Source organism: Nomascus leucogenys, chromosome 8, assembly GCF_006542625.1.
Source record: "Nomascus leucogenys isolate Asia chromosome 8, Asia_NLE_v1, whole genome shotgun sequence".
NCBI lineage: Eukaryota > Metazoa > Chordata > Mammalia > Primates > Hylobatidae > Nomascus > Nomascus leucogenys.
In genome coordinates this window covers 585,189-608,886 of record NC_044388.1, presented here as the reverse complement: position 1 = coordinate 608,886, position 23,698 = coordinate 585,189, and the positions used below count along the sequence as shown (strand labels likewise).

Below are 23,698 nucleotides of genomic sequence, written 5' to 3'. Positions count from 1 at the left end.
ACCTCTGCCTCCCGGGTTCACACGATTCTCCTGCCTCAGTCTCCTGAGTAGCTGGGACTACAGGCACGTGCCACCATGCCCAGCTAATTTTTGTATTTTTAGTAGAGGCGGGGTTTCACCATGTTGGCCAGGATGGTCTTAATCTCTTGACCTCGTGATTCACCCACGTCAGCCTCCCAAAGTGCTGGGATTACAGGCGTGAGCCACCATGCCCTGTCTAAAAATAAAGTTTTAAAAAATACTTAATGATGATAAGTGTTTTGTAATGATACTCAATGATGTGTGCTGTAGTCCCAGCTACTCGGGAGGCTGAGGCAGGAGGATCGCTTGAATCTGGGAGGCGGATATTGCAGTGAGCCGAGATAACACCACTGCACTCCAGCCTGGGCGACAGAGAGAGATCTTGTCTCAAAAAAAAAAAAAAAAAAGAAGATGGATGTGGTGGCTCATGCCTATAATCCCAGCACTTTGGGAGGCTGAGGCAGGCAGATCATCTGAGGTCAGGAGTTTGAGACCTGGCCAACATGGCAAAACCCTGTTTCTACTAAAAATACAAAAAAGTTAGCCAAGTATGTTGGCACATGCCTATAATCCCAGCTACTCAGGAGGCTGAGACAGAAGAATCACTTGAACCCAGGAGGCGGAGGTTGTAGTGAGCTGAGATCACGCCACTGCACTCCAGCCTGGGCAAAAGAACAAGACTTTGTCTCAAAAAAATAAAAATAAAAAAGATACGTGGACATGTTTCTGACATTTGATGTGAAAAACATAGAGAATATAAAATGGAGCATACAGTAAGACTGTCAAAGAATCTCACTTTTACTAAAACATATACATATACACATACTGTACACACACACACACGTGCATGCATGCACCCCCCACACACATGAAAAAGATTGGAAGAAAATACACCAGAATGTTTATTGTGGTTCTCTATGTCTCTCCAGTTGGTAAGATTATACATTTTTTGATTAATTTCCTTCCTCCATATTTACTGAATCCTTACTGTGTTGGTCACTGTTCCAGATACAGTAGAGTACACAGGACAGAGAGAGTCCCTGACTGACCCCATGGAGCTTACATTCTCTTGGAGGAGACACTGTCAACAAGCAAACAAGTCTATATTTGTTTTCTTGGTTATAGTGCTATAATTCTACACACACACACACACACACACACACATTATATATAATTTTAGGTAGTGATATGTTTTAAGAAGGTAGGGAGTGAGGGAGTTACTTTATTTAGGGTGATTAGAGATGACTTCTGAGGAGACATCTGAGTAGAGACCTGAATAAAGTGAGAAGCAAATTATGAGAATATCTGGGAGTAAGAACATTCCAGGGCAGGGGTAGAGAAAATGCAAAGGTCTTGAGGAGGAATGAGCTTGGTGTGTTTGAGGAACACCAAGAAAGCCGTGAGACTGAAAGGGACAGAGTGATAGCAGGGAGACCAGCTAGGAGGCTGGCAGCAGCTCAGGCAACAGGGGAGGGTGGCTTATGTTAAGGTAGAGGTGATGAAAGTGGCTGAATTGGGTACTTATTTTGAAGATAGAGCTGACGGGTTTTGCTAATGATGGTGGGCATGGGTGAAAGAGGAATCAAGTATGACTCTCAGATTTTTGGACTGAACAATTGGATGAATGGTTGTGCTATTTATTAAGATGGGGAGGACCAAGGAGAGCAGCAGGTTTAGGAGGAAAATCAAGAGATCTCCTTTGGATGTTAAGTTTGAGTGGCTGGTAGACATTATGTTCCTTATTTTCCGAAATTCCTGAAGTAAGTACATATTTGTTATCACGTGTTACTTTATAAAATTATTTTAAAAGCTAAATGAAATGAAAAGAAAAAGATGAAGACTTGACCCCCAAATTTCTCTACCTCATAGCCAACATTCATGTTCATTTCTTTATGTTGTTTTCAATTTTTTAACATAGTTTTCATATAACTATGATAATTATGTAATTGTGAGTTTGTATTTATATATATAGCACATATATATTCTGATTTTTCCCCTCAACCTGATTTCATAAGACACTTTCATGTTTCTATTTGTATCACGATCCTATTTTTTAAATGGATGTATAATGTTCTATAGTATTATCTCATATTTAATTTAAATATTTTTCCTTTGTTAAAATTTTCGATTGTTTTATATTACTTTAAACATCTTTGTACAGATAGTTTTTTCTCTGTAATTATTTTCTTTAAATTAGTGGGATTATTTTCTTTCTTTTTTTTTTTGAGACGGAGTCTCACTCTTTCGCCCAGGCCAGAGTGCAGTGGCGCGATCTCGGCTCACTGCAAGCTCCGCCTCCCGGGTTCACGCCATTCTCCTGCCTCAGCCTCTCCAGAGTAGCCGGGACTACAGGCTCCTGCCACTGCGCCCAGCTTATTTTTTGTGTTTTTAGTAGAGACCGGGTTTCACCGTGTTAGCCAGGATGGTCTCGATCTCGTGACCTCATGATCCGCCCGCCTCGGCCTCCCAAAGTACTGGGATTACAGGCATGAGCCACGGTGCCCAGCCGGATTATTTTCTAAGAAAACATTTTATTATGGATTTCTAAAAAAAGTTGTTTTAGATTAAGGGCACGTGCAGCTTTGTTACATGGGTGTGCTGAGTTATGCTGAGCTTTGGGCTTCTAATGATCCTGTCACCCAAGCAGTGAACATAGTAACCGATGGGTAGTTTTCCAACCCTTCCCCTGCCTTCCGCCTTTTGGAATCCCCAGTGTTTTTTGTTCCCATCTTTGTGTCCATGTGTACCCAATGTTTAGCCTCCACTTGTAAATGAGAACATGCATTATTTGGTTTTTTGTTCGTGTGTCAGTTCACTTAGGGTACTGGCCTCCAGCTGCATCCATGTTGCTGCGAAGGACATAGTTTTTTCTCTTTATGGCTGCGTAGTAGTCCAAGAAACTACAGTTTCTTTATTCAATCCACCATTGATGGGCACCTTGGTTGATTCCATTTCTTTGCTATTGTTAATAGTGCTGCAATAAATATATGAGTGCAGATGTCTTTTTGACAGAACAATTTATTTTCCTTTGGGTATATACCAAGTAATGGGATTGTTGGGTCTAATGCTAGTTCTATTTTTAGTTCTTTGAGAAATCTCCAAACTGCTTTCCACAGGGGCTGAACTAATTTGCATTCCCACCAACAGTGTAGAAGTGTTCAGTTTTCTCCACAATCATGCCAACGTCTGTTATTTTTTGACTTTTTAATAATAGTTATTCTGACTGATGTGAAATGGAGTCTCTTTGTGGTTCTGATTTGCATCTCTGATGATGCATGATGTTGACCAGTTTTTAATATGTTTGTTGGCCGCTTGTACGTCTTCTTTTAAGAAGTGTCTGTTCATATCCTTTGCCCTTTCACTTCTATGCACCAATAACACCCAGGCTGAGAGTCAAACCAAGAACACAATCCTAACTACAGTAGCCACAAAGAAAATGAAATACCTAGGAATATACCTAATCAAAAACATGAAAGCGCTCTACAGAGAGAACTACAAAACATTGCTGAAAGAAATCAGAGATGATTCTCTGAAAAAGAAGTCAGATTAGAAATGATTCTCTGAAAAAGAAATCATCTCTGATTTCTTTCAGCAGTGTGTTTTTTGTTTGTTTGTTTTGAGACAGAGTCTTGCTCTGTCGCCAAGGCTGGAGGGCAATGGTGTGATTTCAGCTCACTACAACCTCCTGCTCCTGGGTTCAAGCGATTCTCCTACCTCAGCCTCCTGAGTAGCTGGGATTACAGGTGCCTGCCATCATGCCTGGGCTAATTTTTGTATTTTTAGTAGAGATGAGGTTTTGCCATGTTGACCAGTCTGGTCTCGAACTCCTGACCTCAAGTGGTCTGCCTGCCTTGGCCTCCCAAAGTGCTGGGATTTAGGCACGAGCCACTGTGCCTGACCTCATTTTATTTTATTTTTTTTTGAGATGGAGTTTTCGCTCTGTCGCCCAGGCTGGAGTGCAGTGGTGTGATCTCGGCTCACTGCAACCTCCACCTCCCAGGTTCAAGGATTCTCCTGCCGCAGCCTCCCTAGCAGCTGGAACTACAGGCATGCACCGCCACGCCCGACTAATTTTTGTTTTTTGAGACGGAGTCTCGCTCTGTTGTCGCCCAGGCTGGAGTGCAGTGGCGCCACCTCGGCTCACTGCGGGCTCCGCCTCCCGGGTTCACGCCATTCTCCTGGCTCAGCCTCCCGAGTAGCTGGGACTACAGGCGCCCGCCACCATGCCCGGCTAATTTTTTGTATTTTTAGTAGAGATGGGGTGTCACCGTGGTCTCGATCTCCTGACCTCGTGATCCGCCCACCTCGGCCTCCCAAAATGCTGGGATTAAAGGCGTGAGCCACCGTGCCTGGCCCACGCCCTACTAATTTTTGTATTTTTAGTAGAGACGGGGTTTCACCATATTGGCCAGGCTGGTCTTGAGCTCCTGACCTCGTGATCCACCCACCTGGGACTCCCAAAGTGCTGGGATTACAGACGTGAGCCACTGCACCCAGCCAGCCTGACCTCTTTCAGCAGTGTTTTGTAGTTCTCTTCGTAGAGATCTTTTACCTTATGGACTATTATTATTTTATTATTTTATTTTTATTTTTTTTGAGATGGAATCTTACTCTGTTGCCCAGGCTGGAGTACAGTGACACAACCTCTGCCTCCCAGCTTCACGCCATTCTCCTGCCTCAGCCTCCCGAGTAGCTGGGACTACAGGCGCCCCCACCACACCTGGCTAATTTTTTATATTTTTAGTAGAAACGAGGTTTCACCGTGTTAGCCAGGATGGTCTCGATCTCCTGACCTCATGATCTGCCCGCCTCAGCCTCCAAAAGTGCTGGGATTATAGGCATGAGCCACCACGCCCGGCCTACCTTATTGATTATTTTAAACCTACAAAAGTAGAAAGAAAAGACTTCTTATTGTTAACAATTTGTTTATTTGAATTAGCATCCAAAGAAGAGCCATATATTGCAATTGGTTGATATCTGTCTTAAATCTTTTTAGGGGTTCTCTTTCCATTTTTTTTAAAGTTGAAGAAACAGGGTCTTTGACCTCTAGGGCTTCTCACCATTTAGATTTTGCTAAGTGTGTTCCTTGGTGTCATTTAAAATGTTCTTCTTTCTGCTATATTCGTAGTAAATTGGTCATTAGATCTAGAGGTTTACTCAGATTGACATTTTCTTTTTTTCTTTTTTGAATGCCATTCCACATGTATAAATATCTGGTTGTCTCTCATTTTGTGGTAACTCAAATCTATGAAAGAACCTAATTATATTCTTTATAATAAATGCACAATGAAATTAGGTAGAAATTGTGGTAGAAGAATGGGCTGACGAACTTATGGTCTTACTTGGTCCAAGATATAATAATGTTTCTTTTTCTTCCAGGAGGCCGAGAAAATGTTAGAAATTGGGGGAGACAAGTTTCCCTTGGAGAGCAGGAAGTTACTAAGCAGTCCTGGAAAGAACATCAGTTGCAGGTAAAACTTCCAAACACCAAGGAGTTTACTTTTGGGTTGTTCTCTAAGTGTTCTGGCTTTGTGGTGGTGGTGGTGTCACAAATGCAGCTGCTAGCATAAAGAGCTAAACATTCGGCCTCCCAGTTCCATCCTGTGAAAATACCTTGTCCATCTCATTGTTCGTTGAATACCTGCTGTGTACCAGGCACTGTATCAGGTTACGGGAATCACAAGAAGAGAGGTAAGAAAGCCAATGTACTGAGTGCCTCCTTTGTGCTGGTTTTGTGCTAACGGGTTTACTTACGTGTTGTCAGTTAACCTGTACTTACATGAATATCACTCTCCACATTTGTATAAGTGAAGAAACTAAGTCTTAGAGGGTTTTAGGTAATTTATCCAAAGTTACAATGTTGCTGGATAGAAAGATTAGGATTCAAACCCTGGTCTTCTTCTATTCCTCAAACCAGTGCTCCTTCTGCCTTTCTTTGCCACCTTCCAAAGATGAAAAGGATATGGTCTTTATTTCCAGAGAGTTCTCAGCCTAGTAGGCATGAAATCCAATGCTTGGGCAAGCTTTTGGGGATAGGGAGAAATAGTCAATATTAGCCTGGCTTGTGGCGTCTGTAGTTCTGGGAGCAAGGGGGAATTGAACCGGGATCGTGAAAATTCCTTACTTCTGCCAATGATTTTAGCGCCTTTCTCTATCAAACCTATTGCTCACCACAAATGACAGGGAGCTAAATTGGTCCATTCATGGTTTTACTCCTGGTGTCTTGTTTCTGAATTGGAAGGGGTGCACATAGCATTTGTGTGCCTCTAGGTACCATAGGCTGAAAAACCTAGAGGTCAAGAGGGAGCAGAGAAGGAAGACAGCAGGATATCTGGGTCATTGAGATTCTGAAGAATTTACTGCTGAATCATTGAGTTGGTTGTGGTTTATACTGTGGGGGAAATTAGGACAGTCTTTTTCTTAATAATAGTCTTGGTTCTTAATAAACTTTCTACGTGTTGTTGTGGAAGGAGCCATGAGCTTGATTTATTTGGTGGCAAAGTAGGAAGAATGTTTTCCCTTTAACAGGATGCTGCCTCCTCTCTTGGCATTTTAGAAGGAGATAATCTGGCTTGCAGAAAACGTCAAACTATTCTGTTTCTAGGAAACCAACGGCTGGGTTCAAGGTCTTGATTCTCTACTTGCTGTTGTTTGACCTTGGATAGTCACTTAGCTCTGAGAGCTTTCATTTCTGCACCTTCAAAATGAGGATGTTAATAATCTCTGTCGCTATGATAGTTAAGATATTAGGAAAGTCCTTTGTGAACTATGAATAGAAGAGATTTGGCCGTTTAAATGGGAAAATGAATGAAAAGTGGCTGGCATACAGCAAGTGCTCAGTAAGTGGTAGTTCCTGAGGCTGCACTGTTGGTATCATAGCGTTGTCAGCAACATCTCCAGTGAGGCCCTTCGGAGGAGTGCACAGTTGTGGGGGCAGGACTGGCCGCCACCTGGCACATCAGCCCAGCTTTCAGCACCACCTCATGGGCCACCTTGCCTCTTCCCATTCCAACTTCAGTGGCTGCAGAAGAAAGATCAGACACCATCTTGTTCCCAGAATTCCTGAGAGCTGTTGGCTGCGTGGTCTCAAACCCCATCCTCTCCCTTCTGTGGGACAGTGATCATTATAGACTGCGGTATGTATTTTACTTGTATGTCTGACATTCACTGTCCTAATCATTGATTTCAGATGTGACCCCTCTGAGATTAATATATCTGATGAAATGCCTAAAACTACAGTCTGGAAAGCTCTCAGTATGAATTCTGGAAATGCAAAGGAAAAGAGGTAAAGAGAACTGTAACATCTGATTTTTACTTATTTCTGGCTTTTGACAATGGCAATATTGAAGGTAAAATGTGTTTTAGTTGTAAAATGGAATTTGTGTAATAAATAGCACTTCCAGGAACTGCCGTTAACCACATAAGAATAGCTATAAGCCTTAGAAAAGAAAAAATGTTTTCTAAATATTTGGTCAGGGTGTTTCAAGCAGCCCGTTTACACAGGTCCAAGGTCAGGAAGGGATTATTTTGGCATATAAATTTGCTTTGCCTGTTTATTTCCTTTAATCCTCTTTCTAGTTCTCTTTCAGAATCTAAAGGGCATGTCTCTGGTTACTGCAACCACAAAAAGTAGAAAATTGCTAAAATATTCAGATAGTGTTGATAGTACTGATACATTCTTTAACCTATTTACCTTATTACATAATGAGAACTAACAACAAGTAAAGATATTTGAAATATTAAATTGTAACTTTTTTTTTCTTTCTAATTTTTTCTTTTCCTTTTTTTCTTTTTTTGTTTTTTTGAGACGGTCACTCTCTGTCTCCCAGGCTGGAGTGCAATGGCACAATCTCAGCTCACTGTAATCTCTGCCATGCAGGCTCAAGCAATCCTTCTGCCTCAGCCTTCCAAGTAGGGAGTACAGGTGCATGCCACCCCTGCCAGCTAACTTTTGTATTTTTATAGAGATGAGGATTTACTGTGTTGCCCAGGCTGGTCTGGAACTCCTGGACTCAAGCGATCCTCCTACCTTGGCCTCCCAAAGTGCTGGGATTACAGGCGTGGGCCACTGCACCCGGCCGTAACTGTTTTTCTGTGTTGAAACCAAATACTGTATATCATTTACTAATAGCATAGATCAACCTTAATCAGGTTAATGAAGAAAATGGAAGAACTTGAGGCATTTTTGCCTGCATTGAGGTAGGCTATATGCCAAAATTTCTTGAATAATTTAGTCCAAATACCATTTAAATATAAGTAAATAACTGAAGACAAAATCTCAGGCCTTCTTAAAGTCAACTTTTCTAGTTAAAAAAAAGCTAGGAATTAGGAAACCTGGTCCTTCGATTAATTCCATGTATAACTTGACAGACCACTGTTTCTGGTGTTCAGTTTACTCAGCAGGAAAATGGAGATAATAATAACTAACTGCCCCACTCCTGAGGCTGCTCCGAGGAGAAATTGAAGTGCTCTGAAAAGTCACAGCCACCAGTGGGTGGTAGTGGTGATTTATGTCTTCATCGAATGGGTTAAAATGAATCTCTGCTGAATGTGAGTGAAATATAGAATCTTGTTTCCTTCGGAGGAAAATCCAGGCAGCTGTCGAGATGTATATAACGCACGTGGTTATTTTTAGTTGAGAACTAGCCTACTTGTAAATGAACTTAAAATATAGCCAGATCCAAATTGTGGTGACATCTTCAAAGTATTGTGTCAAAAGGAGGAATGAATCATATGTTCCCTTTTTGTCTAATTGTAACACTTTTATTCAGTCTCTTCAACTAAGAGTCTTTGCTGGGATGGAAGATTTGGGCCGTGTGGTGCCTCAGGGAAGTTCTGGTTACAGAGAAAATGGCGAGTCTCTCAGAGAAGAAGCAAGACCAAGTCTGGCCCTGTCCTTGGTCATCTCAAAGCCATGCCGAAGCATTCAGTTATTCTTGGTGTGCATTGGAGGGCATCCAGCTATCCCCATAGCAGCAGCCAGTCACCAGATGTGAATGTGGAAGCAGAAGACCACCTCCTGTTGGTTCTTCTCTTCCTTCTTTTTCTGTTTAGAACGGCCACCATTGAAGACCTAGCTTCCCATTTTCCAGACGTTTTCTGTGAAATTCTCTGCTGGCCTGCCAAGCCATATGGATTCATTCTGCCACTGAGGAGTCCTTCAGTGAGGTCCCTCTTCCTAAAGGATGGAGTGGGGAGTAGGAGGGGATCAGAGAGGACATCCTCTCTGGCTCTCCAGTGCTCTTAGTGTCTGCAGGCTCCTAGGCAGCCCTGGGCCTTGGTTTGATTACCTCCCCTGGGGGATGCTGGTCAGACCCAGAGGTTGTCAGGAGTCGGCTACCAGGAAGATCCATGATCTGGGCATTGGCAGTGCCTGCCACCACAGCCAGGAAGATGCCTCTGACCTGGGTGCATCTCCATCACTCCCTAGCAGCAGCCTGCATAACTGGCAAGAACCTTGGATGATACAAGGGCCAAGAAGGGACATTTGAGTTGTGTCGCTTAGATAGGAAAGGGATCCAGGGAAAATCAACAGTAAGTGAGGATGAGCAGCGTCTCTTGGTTTTCATTGAGGATAGAGTAAGAGATTGAGTTTAGATTGCAACAGACGGAATTAGTTTAGATACCAGGAAGGACTTCCTAGCCTGAAGATTTGTCATAGTGTCTGCTTTCTAGATATCTGGGAAAGATTTGATAATAGTTGTTTGTGAATAGAAAGGAGGATATGATGTTTTTATTGGCCATTTTGCGGGACTCTTCGATTTCTTGCTGCTGTCTCTTGAGGATACATTCCAATTCCATCCTGGCGAGATCCAAGTGCTTACGTACTGTCTCCTTAGCTGCCTTAGTAGTGAACGATCATCAGTTCAATGGACCAAAATCACCTTCAGCCATGTGGTTTCTTCATCATCATGGATTTCTTTTGGTTAACAAACATTCTGGCTCTCAGATGCAAAAAGTCACACTGGGAAATGAACTGTAAGTGGTGAAATTAGTTTTGGTATTTAATTTAAAACTACATTTATAGTTTTTCTCTTCTCTTCTATGTTGCAATGAATGTAAAGTATTTGGGATCCAGTGCTTATAAACCTTTCCCTCCTTTGTGCACAGAATGTAACTAGCAAGCCCATTAGCACCCAGATAACTCTATCATGTTAGTTTTCCATCCTGGAAAATCTTTGTACAGTGGGAAGTTCCCCGATGTGTTTTTCTTTCTTAGGTGAAGGGTTGGTTATATCACTTTATTGAATTTTGCATTCCTTAGACTTTTAAAATATACTAATGTATTCTAGTCTTACTCTAAAGACCTTTGATGTTAAAGGAATCCTTCATTTATTTCATATTCCCTATCTCATGGGGCCACAATTATTTTAATACAGAGATGATTTTCAAAATATTTTAACAACTGGTACAGGACAGATGCCAGCCACTCAGAAGGGATGCCTGCTGTAAACAAGCAGTATGTATGGTTGCACCAATGCCTATTGGCTGAACATTATGCTACTTTCAGATATTAAAATGATGTTCCTTTGAATCGTGGGTATTGTTCCTGGTTTGTCTCATTTCTATCACAAGGCTGTTTTGGGCACAGCCTTAGCTTCCTTTCATATATATATGGTGCAGACAGGATAGGTCATGCTTCTTAGAACCTATATGGGCATTAAAATCTTCATGAGCCAAAGCTTCACATTTTAGCACTTTAGGATAACTATAGTAATTGTACTCATTTACCTGCCTAATTGGGACGAATTAACAGGCAGCCTGTCAGGAGGATAAGCTTTCTTGCAGACTTCTCCCTTGTCCCTCTCTGGCTGCCTCCTTGAGCTTGCCCCTTTTTCATCTTCATTGTTCCCGGAGAACATCTCCCCTTTCTTGCTCTATCTTGACCCTCCTATCTTTTCCTGCCACCTCTGTGTGGTGGGGTTGATGACCATTTCACCTCTTTCCCTAGCCTCAGAACAGCTGTAAGGAGTGTATCAAAACTGGGTGAGAGTATCACTCAGAAAAATGCCTCTCCTAACACACTGATGTCTTGTGCTGCCTTGACTGCTTGAGGGGAGGAGCCTTCATTAACTCTGTGTAGTGCAGGTATAGGACCACCTGTGCACTTTAGGGTACTTCTCGAGCTAGACCCTCCCAGATCACTGCGCCTTAGGAATGTTAGCTACTTTAAAAAATATATAATTTGGTGTGTTGTTGGGGCGAACTCGATGGGGGAGATTGTGAGTGAAGATGGGAAGGGATTTGGGTGGTTTTGCCACGAGGTGATGGTTGGGATTGGGCGAATGGGTTGGATGAGCCTGGCTCTGTGGGTGTGGTGCTCGGTTGCCTCCGTACAGTTGCAGTTCACCTTTGTGCATGGTGGTCACCAGTCACTCTAGGGATTGTAGGTCCCAATAGTGGTTCCAGCAGCCTGCACAGCTGGTACGAGGACAGCTAGAGGAGGGTCTGATATCCCTGCAAGTGATGCAGGATAAAACTTCCCAGCCAGGCGCAGTGGCTCACGCCTGTAATCCCAGCACTTTGGGAGGCCGAGGTCGGCGGATCACGAGGTCAGGAGATCGAGACCATCCTGGCTAACATGGTGAAACCCTGTCTCTACTAAAAATACAAAAAAATCAGCTGGGCGTGGTGGCAGGCGCCTGTAGTCCCAGCTACTCAGGAGGCTGAGGGAGGAGAATGGCGTGAACCCGGGAGGTGGAGCTTGCCATGAGCCGAGATTGCACCACTGCACTCCAGCCTGGGTGACAGAGCAAGACTCCATTTCAAAAAAAAAAACAAACCAAAACAAAAACAGAAACTTCCCAATAGGAGATATTCCTTGATGGCTCTCGAATGCATGAATGATATATCAGTTTGAAGTTTCTCGACCTTTCCATCAAGGATCTTGAATTTTTTCTCAATTATGCTTGCTAATATGTCAAAGGCCAAGTACACTGTATCAAACTTGCCGTCTATAAGATGCCAGATCAATCTAGTGTTTCAGCCAGTTCACTACTGACATCAGACTCAACTTTGTCCCCTCTCTTTCTTTTCATGCAAGAGACTTTAAGGGTAACCTCTTCAGTTGAAACTGTCTTGGAAGTGCAGCCCTCCTCCTGTGTGGCTAGAGAAAGAGATGGCACCAGGATCTCTTATGGCAAGTGCTCACGGGGCATGGGTGGTTTTGTCTAGTCCGGTCCTTTTGGGCGTGGTGATTTCCTGTCATCCTCGTGGTCTGACATTGCTTCTCACTGGATACTGATTGTGGCCTTTGACTCATTAGCTGATTGTTGGATCTCTTTAAAAAAAAAGATTTTTTAAAAATCTTTGTGTCCCTATGGACTGTCGCCTGTTGCAGATGATGGTGATTCTCTTCTTCTTTTTTTTGTCTCCAGGAGTTGCCTGGATGATTTCATGGGTCAGTCCACATGATTGCAGGATTTCCCATTGCTTATCTGTGAATGTTGATTGGCCAACCTGTCTGAGCTTTCAGCAGATGCATCCTTGAGCTTAGTTTCAGGAATTCTTCCTGGAACTGGTTTTCCTTGGTGGTAATTTCTCATGGTGGAGCTTGTTTCTGAGGCATGGTACGGTGCTGCGGAGGCAAGGCAAGGCTGTCATGGTGATTTTCACAGCATCTGGATGGCAAATTGCCTTCACACAGGGAAACCACATGGGACTGATGGCTTTCTCAAGGGATCTCCAAGCATCTCTGAATTTGGGGATTTCCTCAGTTACTCCTGGAATCAAAATGAGTGTGGAGTCATAATTTTTTTTTTTTTTTGAGACAAAGTCTCACTCTGTCGCCCAGGCTGGAGTGCAGTGGTGCGATCTCATCTCACTGCAACTTCTGTCTCCTGGGTTCAAGTGATTCTCCTGCCTCAGCCTCCCGAGTAGCTAGGATTACAGGTGCGCACCACCACGCCCAGCTAATTTTTGTATTTTAGTAGAGATGAGGTTTCACTATGTTGGCCAGGCTGGTCTGAAACTCCTGGCCTCAGGTGATCCACCCACCTCGGCCTCCCAAAGTGCTGGGATTACAGGCGTGAGCCACTGCGCCTGGCCTCGAAATCTTTAAGGAAGTTATTTATCATCACAAGTGTTGTCATCTGTGACTCTTGGGCCACTTGATGAACCTGAACCACTAGTGGTTGTCCAGATCCTCCAACTTTTTCAGACAGTATTGCAATCAGGCTTTTATGACACCAGGGTATCCCCCCTTTTTTGCAACATAGGCAGAAACACCAAGCTGTGGGCAATTGATGTGTGTGTCACTGGTTCCTGCAGCAGCTTTGAATGTATTAAATCTGTTTTCAACAGCCCTTGCATAGGTGTTATCTCTCGAATCTCTGTAAAGAGCACTAAGAGTACGTAGTGTTGCATGATATAATCCAAGCCTATGAGCTGTGTCATCCAGGACTGTTGGAATTTTGCATGTGTCTGTTCCATATCCCGCTGGTAACCAGCTTACAGACCTTCTGTCAGCTTGGCTTACATTATCATCAACAGGTTGCCGTAGTGATGATATGATGCTGGACACAATCATTGTGCACGTTGTTAATTTGGTATGGTGGTGCCACACATTACAGTATTAACAAGGCTGGAATATGGCCCTCTGCTGTAGGGGGCGTGGCACCTGTGACTTGCACTGGAATAAGTAGGAGGCTTTCCCCAAAGGATATGGAGACTGATGTGTGCTCCATATCTTGAGGGGACCTCTTTTGGTTTCCTTTGGCTGGGTCTGTTAGTTACTTTTGAAGGCCATGCCAACCCTTTTAGGCCATTAAATTTTTCTCAAACAATAGCCAGCCTCATTGCTTCATCTCTGTGGTAGGAACCATTCCCTACTCTTACTCCCTCCTCTTGTCCAGCTTCCACCAAACACTCAACCCGAGTCCTGGCTGCTTTCTTGCTTAGGTCTGTGGCTGGTGACTGTGGCGAAACAGTCAAGGTGGGCAGTGTTTGGGGTAGGAAATGAGTAGAGGTGAAGCAGCAGCAGTGGGTGTGTGGGTGTGTGTGCACACATGTGCATTTTCATGTGTGTATGTTGACAAATAAGAGTGTAGCCATAAGATTTCATTGTTATTACCAGTCTTTGTGTACCTATCTGGAGGGACATTAAAAAAATATGGCCATTCTCCCATCTCGGGGGTTCCCATCTCGGATTTCTCTGATAAGAGTAGTTTGAGAACAAATACAGATTCGTCTATGGGAAAAGATGTTTAAACTCAGCATGAAGGAGAAACAAATTTAGGAGTGGAAAGCAAGGCAGGTAGTTAGGTGATTTCCATGTCCACATTTGCTTGGGCCAGGGAAGTGGTGCACCTCTTTTATGACAATGGGAGATTTCAGAAACAGTTTGAGTGTTGGCAGACCAATGCCCTGATAAGCTTGTGGTATAGAGGTAGGAAGGGAGGTAGGCCAGAGATTTGAGAAAATGATGGTGGGTGGGATCTTAGCTCTAAATGAAAACAACTGGACTTACTAAATGGGTGGATTACTTGCTAGCCATAACTTTTAGGGAAGGGTAGGTCTGGAGAGAAGGTGAAGACCAGCAGAAATATACTGTGAAATTGCCAAATATATTTGGTTGCAGAAAACACAGCCTGGCTCTTTGTGGCTAGATGTGACTTCCAACTTCTGAAGACAGGATTGCCAAGAGATGTGATCTTTCCACATACAGCTCCTGTCCCCATCTCTTTATGTGTAGAGACCTGGATTTGGGGTAGTGGGGTAGTAAACCATATATTTCTAAAAGACAGTGTGAAGAGTCACTGTTTCTCTTAGTCTGGGATGTGATTGGCTTTTGTTTTTTGTTTTTCGTTTTTGAGATGGAGTCTCGCTCTGTCGCTTTGTCGCCAGGCTGGAGTGCAATGGCACGATCTCAGCTCACTGCAACCTCCGCCTCCTGGCTTCAAGTGATTCTCCTGCCTCAGCCTCCCGAGTAGCTGGGACTATAGGCGCGCACCACCATGCCCAGCTAATTTTTGTATTTTTAGTAGAGACGGGGTTTCACCATGTTGGCCAGGATGGTCTCGATCTCTTGACCTCATGATCCACCCGCCTTGGCCTCCCAAAGTGCTGGGATTACAGGCTTGAGCCACCGCGCCCAGCCAGTGATTGGCTTTTAAATTAATCATAAATGTTTGATAAAATTCTGGTGTCTGCTAAGTCCCAGGCCTGGTTGAGATCTCAGACTATGACAGCTGTGACCTTCAAGAAGTTTCTGGCTTGGGGAATCTGTAGTTTCTGGTTGTTCAAAAGAGATAGTTCTTAGTCCTACTTTATTTTCTACCCACTCAACTCTCCAGACTTCCCTCTTAGTAAAGGAATTAGTAATTCTCCCTGCATCTTCTCTGTTGATTTCAATGTCCATGTTCTGAGTCTCGAGTTTTCCTGACGCATAGGAGTAGGCTTGGCCCCAGAGCCCCTGGCTTTTTCAACGAGCATCAGAAATGCTATCAATGTATTCTCTCTGTCGCTTTATCAGCTTCTCTAAATTTATTTTGTAAGGAAGTCAGCACCTCCTTCCAGGACTTTACAGTTGTCTTTGCCAATTTCTTCCTGGATTTTCCTTGAACTTCTCAGGTTTCCAAGCCACATCCTAGCAGGGCATCCAGGAACCTTGCACTGAACCTCTCAGCTCTTTTGACTTTCTTCTGGTCATAGGTGTTGGGCCTGCCATTAGGTAGAAGTCCTTTCAGCAGACCCGAGGTGGCCAAATGAGACATCGTCCAAGTTCCTCCCTCCTTTACTGTCTCGGCTTTTTCAAGCACCCCTTTCACCTCTCTTTTCTGCCTTTTCCTCAGTCTGTCAAGTTCTTTGGAGGAAAGAAGTTCTAGGTCAGAGGTCCTAAAACCACCACCAGCTGGGGTTGGTGAGAATGGTGAGGAGTTGGACAGTCCCGGGGCTTTTTTGAAAGGAGACTTTATGGTTATTTCCCCTATTTAGGGTGAGGGACTAAGAATTCTCAAGGCTTCAGTTTCATCCATATTTCAGTGTAAGCAGAAAAGCACATTTCAAAGCCAAATAGAAATGATTTTCTACTAAGCCTATCCTTTATGATTCTTGGTTCTCTCGGTCTCTTAATATTAATTATAGAGAATGGCAGTTGAGTCAGTTAACATCTTTTCATCAGAAAGGAGGGTAATATTCATAACCAAAAGAGATGTAAAGGAACTACATTACTGCTTGAAGTGTGAAAAGAGGAAAGGAGTGTTATATGAACCTTTTCAACAGGGAAATTCAGAAAGTGGAATGATTCATCCATAGGCATAATTCTTTTAGGAGATTCTGTGCTCAAAGGGAAGGGAATGGTTTCTGATCCTTCTGAAGAGAAAAGGAATAGCATTTTTCTTAAACCTAACCCAGTTTCAGCATTGCAGAATACAGAACTTTTTCTTCTAGCTGATGGCATTAATATTTCTTGAGAGAGAGAACCCACTCACGGCACTTTTCTGAGCCCAGCAGAAATCAGCGGAGCTTGGGCTTCACTTAGCAGGTTTGCAATTGACTTCAACATGCAGGCTTTTCACATGTGCAATAATGCTGGAAACAGAAGCACCAAACTGATTGTGCAATTACTCCTTTTGTAGAAGAGGCCAAAATCCTCCTCCTCCTTCCTTTCTCCTATATTCACTCCTCTAGGATCATAAAGCCTCCCTCTTGTTTATCTGTGTCTGTCTGTCTGATTGGTTAGATTTGGCTGCCCTTCCAAGCTAATGGTGTCAGGTGGAGAACAGAGCAACCTTCCCTCGGAAGGGGACAACTCGAGGTGCTGGTACATTTCCCTTGTTTTCTATGTTCTTCTTTCTAGTGGGTCTCATGTAGAGATAGAGATATTTTTTTGTTTTAGAGATTCCAAAGTATATATTTTTAGTGTAAGAAATGTACCCTCTCCACACTCCGTGATGTAAATAGAACCAGGAATAAATGTGTCATTGTGATAATCCCATAGCAATTTGTGGTAAGAACAAGACCCCTTTCCCTCACCACCGAGTCTCGTGGTCTGTGTCTGTGAACCAGGGCAGGTAATTGTGACACTGCATCTCATAGACCTCTGCCTGCCTAGATTTTTGTGTGCTCACCTCAATGGGTGAAAAATAAAGTCTGTGTAAACTGTTTGCACCTGTGGTGTTCTTTGAGTCCAAATGAAGGGGCTGAGCCAATGCTGACCAATTTCAGAGCGTGTGAATGAGAGTGTGAAGATGGGGGAAGAAAGGCGTGGTGACTGCTGAGAGTGCCTAGGAGGGATGTGTGCATCTCCCTGGTGCAGAGCATGAAGGAGGCTGTCAGGGCGTCTCTCATGGGATGGCTAAGCTTATGTTGGCGGAACAGACAGCCTGAAAAGGAAGCTCATTCTGAAGATACAACAGGCTGATGAGAGTACTTGTTAATATTTAGGGACTCTGCTGCCTAGAAATTCAGATTTTAAAAATCTGCGGTCACGCCAGAGTTGGCTTTTTTGGGTGAGGGAGGCATGTTGTGTTTCTCTTCCTCTGATATCCCATTGTTGGAGACTTAGAGAAGAGGGGGAGAGGGAAGCAATGGAGGGATAGTGGAGTGGCCAGTGAGGGGGTGAAAGGAAAGGGTGAGGGAGCCCAGCAGCAGCTTTATTGAGTGCCAAGAAAGGCACCCACTGAGAACGTCCTGAACGTGTGGCACCGTGTGGACATTTATTACACACCCAGTGCCAGCACAGCCTGTGGCCTACAGACAGAGAGCTCACTAGTTCTGAGGCCTTTTGCTATCTTTTGGCTATTCTTTATCCCAACAGTACACACATCATGCCCTTTGTCTCACAGAGAGACACGCTTAGATTGCATTGAGTAGAGCATGGGAAGGCTGCTCCTGCAGGAAACAGAGCCAGTTCTGATGCCTTGGACTGTGGAGGGGCTGGGGTACAAGTGCAGAGAGATGACGTGTATCGTTTTCACACTCAGGGTTGTTAAGGATTCCATTAATTGATATGAGAAAAGTGCTTACAACAGCACCTGGCTCATGGTAAGCACATAGTAAGCAATAAAAAATTTGGAGGTAGGTGATTCCTGGGTTGGTTAATTCAGCAATAATCCTATCAGGGCTCTGGTCAGCTTCTCTGCAGTTCTCTTGGGTTTTCCCCTCATAGTCACAAGATGGCTCCTGAAGCTCCAGGTGTCACATCTGCAGCATAACTTCCAAATGCAGATAGGCTGAGAGGGTTTTCTAGCTTCCCCCATTCTCTCTCTAAAAAGGGGAAAATCTTTCCCAAAAGGCCACTTCCTCCTATGTCATTGGTTGGAACTGAATCACATACTCATTTCTAAGATGGGAAAAGGGGAATGGGATTATCATGTTTGGTTTGAACCCATTAGACGCATCCTGTGGGGTCGGGCCCATCTTCTGTAACCATTTTGCTGCTCTAATACTTGTACAAAATCAGGGTCCTGTTAGCAAAGGATAGGCAGGAGTTGCGAGTGATTACGTGTCCCAAAGTGACTGCCAGTGGGCCCAGGAGAACCTGCACCACGGGGCCTCTGCAGAGCTGGAGCCGGAGTGCAGAGGGCCACGAACCTCAGCAGCAGGGATGCTGGGAGGCCAAGAAACTCCTCTGAAGGTCAGTGGGGAGATTTCTAACGCATCAGTACCTGAGTCCCACTGTACACCAATTACATAGACTCTCTGGAGGGGAGCCAGGTGCCAATATCTGTGAAACCCTCTCCAGATGATTCTTCTTTGCAGGCAGGGCTGAACGTCAGCTGCCACAATGCTTCTCCTCTGCCTTGACCAGGCTCTTCTGTGTCTGCTTCACTTCCAGCTCTCCACTCTGTAATACTCAGCTCTGCTACAATGTCAGCTTCTCCTGCCTAGATTATCACAGCCTTAACCAACTCCAGATTCTTTCCGCTTCAACCCCCACTCTTCACAGCTTCATTGCCTCTGTATTTCCAAAGTCAGATTCCCAAGACGGAGAATGCAATTGCTCGTCATTTCTCAGCAGGCCACACTGTAGGTCCCTGGCCAGCCTAGGGGTTAGGGGCCTTTGGGTCTGAAGCCACCTTTGGGCCAACCAGGGAAGAGTGAGAGTGAAGTGATAAAGAATATGGCAGGTGAAGGGTGTTCCTTGTCAGGGTTGCGACTTCGTTTCCCCTAGAAGAAAACAAGGGCCAGAGAGACATAGTAAGGATGTGTCTAGTCATCTTAGTGATGTCCAAAGCCTGTTCCCCGTTACAGACCTGGCTACAGAATTACCCCTTTTACCTTTTGCTTGTGTTTAATTATAAAGACACAGAGGCACATACTTAGAAGAACAACCTGCAAGTCACTGCATTGCTGCCTCGACAGAGCACACCTTCCATGGCCGCACTTGCTTGTGACGTCAGTGCTCACAGATAGAGGGAAGCACAGAGCTTCCCTGTCCAGAGGCTGAGGGCATGATTGAGGCCTTTAGCAAGAGACAGTGTATACTATATAACAAGCCAGTCAGGTACAAACCTGCCTGAGTTCAAGTCCCAGCTCTGCCCCCATAGCTGTATGCCCTTGGGCTACTTGCTTCATCTGTGCCTCAGTTTTTTCACCTGCAAAATGGGAGTGATAATGCTACCTACTTTATAGGGTCAATAAAGAAGAGTCAGTGAATTCACAAGCATGCTAAGGCAGGGTCCCCTCCATGTGCCTTCTGAGCCTCCTCTGGTAGCAGCAGGTCCTCCCTCCTCTTGCCCTTTTGATGCTTGGATTTGCAGCTGTGTGGTGGAGTTGACCCCTAGAGTCCAGGGGACAGGAGTCATGGTCACTGTGACCTTTGTCTGTGTGGTTTATAGGTGTTAACTCATAGGAAGAGAGACTTTGCTTGGGCTCGTAGTCTACACCACGTTCTCCAGCACAACTTCTACCTTTCATTTGGAGTTAGGGAATGTTTGCCTAGTTGTAAGATCATCAGTACTTTATTTGGCCATTGATCTTTGGTGTATATGGAGGGACTGGAGGGTGGGAGTGGAAATAGTGCTATGGTCAATACCCCTAAAGGGCAGTGACCATTTGTCTATTAATATTACCATAGTCCCCAAAGCCCCTCCACTCTCTCAGAAATTACACAATGCATCATCATCACCAGATTTCCCTACTAGCCACAGTGGACAAGGAGAAAATGCCTTGGCCTTCACTACCCAGGCTAAACAGTAGTAAAACGGTTTTCTGGTAACTTTGAGCTGTGGGATTCCAGCACTAGTTTTGAGTCATAGGGGCCTCCATGTCTAGTTTTAACAGTTTCATCATCACAGTCATCGTCATCAGAGGCCTGCTTTGGGCATTTCATAACCTACCATGCAAGGTTGAAGCACTTCACTGAGAGAATCACCGGCAGTAGTGGACAGCACCTGGTGTGTGTGTGTGTGTGTGTGTGTGTGTGTGTGATAAGCATGTCACAAATACATTCTCTGATCTAATCCTCACCACACGCACAATGGGTACTATTCCTTCTACAGATGAGGAAACTGAAGCTCAAAAAGGTAAATAAGTTACTGAAGTTCACATAGCTGGTAAGTGGCAGAACCCAGGGTGAAGTCATGTTTGTTTGTCTGGAATCTGTGCTCTCAGCTTCCCCTCTCTACTGAATCCATTAAGGGGTCTGACTATGGGATCGTGACTATGAGGGCTGCTTCTAAAACACATACCTGATATGTAAGTTAAAAGACATACTGAAAAATAAAACAGTAGAGAAATGTGAAATTAGAGAACATACTATTACGTCACTTGTAAACAGCAAGAGAAGTTGAGAAAGTGAATAAGAATTGAAATTCTTCTTCTGGAACAATTCAACAAATTCACATTCTAGAATTTGTTCCAGGAAGTATTCATAGGCTATGGCAGATATGCAACTGTTTTTTAATGAATGAGCAAAGAAAGTTGTCCCTGCTCCTGAGCAATCCTGGAAAAGTTTTCCCAGGAAGAACATAGGACTCAGTAAGATGTGAAGAACTCAAGCACCGATCAAATATTTTGGTAATTTAAATAAATAATTGCCACATCATAATTTATTGCATCCCTTTCCCTACCTTGTGCTCAGGGGAGCCATGGTTTCTGTCTACCTGACAGTGGTCAGACCCCACAGAAGGCACTGTGGTCTGTTCAGAGGCTGCTGGAAAAACAGAGAAACCAAAGCCTGCCCTGAGGAGGACCTGTTGAAGGAAATGGCGAAGAGACTCGGGGAGTACTGGCAGCTGGGTTGATCTCATCGTTGTCCTCAAAATTCATGCCTGAGGACACGAGTTTTGATGGACATGGAGGTGAAATGAGTTCTCTGAGGATCTACAACTGGCCTCACATAAAAAACGAGACTATATATGCAAAGCACAGTGGTGAGGCCTGTGGGTTCGTTCTGCAGCATCAGGGAGGGGACTCTTTCAGAGACAGGGAGGCCTTCAAAGAGAAGACAGGGTTGGAGGAGGAAAAGAAGTTACAGATTGGGTCCCACAGGCAGGATGACCACGAATTGATTGGTTTGCTTGCAGTTAAAGGTTTTGTATCAGGAAGCAATTGTGCTTAAAATAGGAGACCCAGGAAAGAAGACCTTAAATGCCAGGTTATGAGGTGGGGACTATCCTGTAAGCTCTAAGGCACCATCAGATGGGAGATGTGTGCTCACTGGCATTTTAGAAAAATTCATCTTGTAGCAGTGAGGGAGAAGAATTGGAAAAGGGAAAAACTTGATGTAGCCAGGCCACGGCAGGGCAATGGTGATGGAGAGGAAGAGGGAAGATAAGGAGACAAATGAAGAAACAACAGACTCAGAGCCCATGAGTGACTGGCCGTGGAGGAAGTGCAGGTGCAGTAAAACAGCACCCTGATGTCATGCGTCTGAGAGAAAAGCTGTCATGTGAAATAAAGATTAAGCTCATTTGACAGAGCTCTAGAGGATGTAACCAAGACCAACTTATCTTCTGGGAGGCAGATTTGGGCTCAGCGTGAGGAACTCACAGCTAATGCTGTCCAAGAATGGACTTGGCTGCCCTGGTACCAGCAAGTGCCCAGGGTTGAGGATGCCAGGAAGCTGCAGGTGTGGGAGGATGGACTTGAGGGCCCATGACTTCAAGACAGGGACAGAGAGGGCGCTGCAGACAGACACCGCCTGGAAGCAGGATGAGAGATGGGAGGGTGGTGACGAAGGAGTGGGTGGGGAACAGATGTCTGCGTTAGGAGGAGGGAGCAGACGGGTGCGGGGAAGAAAGCATGGGTGGGATGAGGCTGTCTGCGGCTGAGGCCCAGCAGGTGGATGAGGGCCTCAGCACTTGGAGTCCCCACTGCTCGGAGGCTGGATCTTTGAGTGACATGGGACCCAGGTTTCGTGGGTCTAGGTTAAAAACAGAGTTTCATAAGAACACAGGAAAGTATTTTCATGACTGTCCCACCTCCAGCTGCCATTGTAGGACTTCCAGACCCTCTTAAAAGTCCTTAGGGCGGAATGTCTGACCTCAGTGGCAACCTCCCCATTCTAGGCTCCAGTTCCAGCTCTCTGTGTCATCCCCACTGCTTAGCAAGACCTGTGCTGCCACCGGCTCCATCACCCATTGCCCACATGTTGTGCCACTCCACCCTGCACTGGGCCAACACCCCTGTGTGCGGATGGCATTGGCTCATGGGGGGCCTCAGTGCAGCAGTGCCAAGCTGTTTTCCCTGATCTAGGAGTGAAGAGCCTTTCCCCCCCACATTGAGGCACCCTCTGCCAATGGATTCCCACAGCTAAGTTGTCAAGGTTTCCCCCATGGGTCAAAGGGAGAGAGTTCATTGCAAGGTGGCCCAGGTCCCACAAAGAGGACGGAGCAGGTTGACCCTTACTGCTAATTCTCCACCCAGGTCCAAGCAGATGTGGCCAGTGTCAGAGTTAGGCAGATGGCAGAGGCTGTGAGTGAGGGCTGCTCTTAGATGGAAATACGGGTAGGACTGGCAATGAGTGTCATCTCTAATACGCTTTGAGTGCTCAGGATGTGCCAAACGCTGTACTTCAAGTGCGTAATTCATCTACCTCTCGCGACAGTGGGCATTGGGATTCCTTTTTTACAGGTGTGGAAACTGAGGTTAAGAACAGTTAAGTATTTGTATGATGTACAGCCAGGAGATGGCAGAGCTAAGATTCCAACCTAGGTCTTTCTGAGTCCAAAGCACATTTGTGCTCAAATATACATCACTGTTATAACCACGCTGGTTCCGCTGGTCTAGTTTTCTAGGCCCAGAAGACCATTTTGAGAGCTGAGTATTTGGTTTGGCCGTATCTACACTGACTCGTCTATTGAATGAACAAATAATGATGGAGCGCATGCTCTGTGCCAGCCCCCGTCCCTGACGCTCAGGCCACAGAGGTGAACAACTCAGGAGTTTCCAGCCCAGAAAGGAGCAACAGAAATAAGTACATTACAGTGAGGAGGAGGCTGGTCTCACCAATACACAGCGCAGAAAACCTTTGTAAGGGACCCCGAGGCTGATGGTTGTCACAAGGCCCTGGCCGGGGCAAGTCAAGAGATACAGTTCTGGTTCTGGTCCTCACTCTGCTCATTACTAGCTTCAGTTTCCTTCTCTGGACTACAGTTTCCTTATGAGGGGACAGACTGAGATGGTTTCTAAGCTGCCTTCCAATATTCCCTGAGTCTATAATGAGGGCAGGAATTGCTTGGCAGGATCCACCCTGGGCCTTAGGTGCGATGAGTCAGGAGCCACAGAGGTG

The 23,698-nt window shown here is 44.8% G+C and overlaps 1 protein-coding gene across 2 annotated transcripts in view; it reads left to right on the top strand.

The window, feature by feature from the left end:
* The window catches only part of SLC4A8 (solute carrier family 4 member 8), a 91,916-nt gene extending 74,790 nt beyond the window's left edge, over positions 1-17,126 (top strand). The window contains exons 23-25 of one of the 2 annotated variants that reach the window (XM_003252123.2): positions 5,401-5,492; positions 7,211-7,306; positions 8,793-17,126. In XM_003252123.2, the coding sequence (XP_003252171.1) occupies positions 5,401-5,492; positions 7,211-7,306; positions 8,793-8,805 (201 nt within the window). In that variant the 3' untranslated portion in view covers positions 8,806-17,126. Of the gene's footprint in view, positions 1-5,400; positions 5,493-7,210; positions 7,307-8,412 lie in introns of both variants that reach the window. The other variant, XM_030816530.1, reaches the window with a different exon arrangement.
* Positions 17,127-23,698: the final 6,572 nt, after the last annotated feature.